General features: G+C 42.5%; 1 protein-coding gene across 1 annotated transcript in view; it reads left to right on the top strand.

Moving 5' to 3' along the window:
• The window catches only part of rps7 (ribosomal protein S7), a 9050-nt gene that overhangs the window by 4710 nt on the left and 3179 nt on the right, over positions 1 to 1161 (top strand). Inside the window, 2 exon segments of the mRNA XM_008299828.1 lie at positions 304 to 458; positions 531 to 540. Coding sequence (XP_008298050.1) covers positions 304 to 458; positions 531 to 540 — 165 coding nt within the window.

Here is a 1161-nt window from a genome sequence, read left to right as displayed (position 1 = left end):
TTCTGGCTGGTGAGGACGAGCGTCCTGCATATTCCTACATCTTCCCAGAGTCCTTTGGGGCCGTTACTGGGGAGCTAAACCATGCAGTGCACATTTATTGACCTATACTGGTGTTTTATGTTGCAGTACTTGTATTATTGTAATATTTCCTGCTGTGAGCCAGACCTAATAGTTGTTGTTTATCAGCTACACATTTAGAACTCTATAAATTTAATGAAGATTGCCTGGTTTCCTGGAGAGCTGTAGAGGCAGTATGCAGAGGTTGTCCTTCCCAACATATTCATTGTGCTTGCTTTATTTCAGGAAATCGAAGTTGGTGGCAACAGGAAAGCCATCATCATCTTTGTTCCTGTTCCTCAACTGAAGTCCTTCCAGAAGATTCAGGTGCGTCTGGTGAGGGAGCTGGAAAAGAAGTTCAGCGGAAAGCACGTGGTCTTCATTGCACAGGTGAGAATGATGTCTGCTGTGGATTATGTCTAGATTAGAGAGTAGTGCAGGCCTGCGTAACAGTTGCCATGTGTAGGCACAAGCTAGAAGCCAGTGCATTATTCTATGGGGATTCAGATGAGAATATGGGTTGTAAGGGTTGCTGTTCCTTTTTGTAATGGTAATGGAAGCTGTGTCTGTATTCAGTTGTAATATTAGGACTGTTCTCTGACTATCGTCCCAATTTGCGGCCAGTAATGTTGGGATCATGCAGAGAGAGTACTTTCCTTTGGGGAGTTTAGCAGCCTGTTGTGGCCATTCTAAGGCTCTACGTTGCAGATTGTTCAAGTTTCAAGTCGGGAAAAGATGGGCTGTAAACCATTTTTCCTACATCTTAAGATCACAAAACTTTTTTTTTTGTAAAATCCCACTAGATAAGTAATTTTGTGGGTTTCCGGAAAGTTGACATTGTAGTAGTCGTTGTTTTCACTGAGCAATGAGACTCAAGGTTATTATTTGACCAAGAAAAATATTTTAGCCAGTACAGCTGTGCACTGCTAATCATTATTTTTCAACAATCCGTGTTTAAGAAGAAAAAAAAAAAGCTGTTTCATTTCTGAAAGTGTTGAATTTTACATCCAATCCGACGTGGACATCCAGCGAGTTGCTCTCCTGGCTCTGTCCTGGTGGCGTATGGGAGCGTAGCTCTGAGCCAAGACGTACAGTCCCGTTCCA

The sequence above is a fragment of the Stegastes partitus genome, unplaced genomic scaffold, assembly GCF_000690725.1.
Source record: "Stegastes partitus isolate 25-593 unplaced genomic scaffold, Stegastes_partitus-1.0.2 Scaffold1470, whole genome shotgun sequence".
Lineage (NCBI taxonomy): Eukaryota > Metazoa > Chordata > Actinopteri > Pomacentridae > Stegastes > Stegastes partitus.
This window is presented reverse-complemented; position numbering and strand designations above follow the sequence as displayed.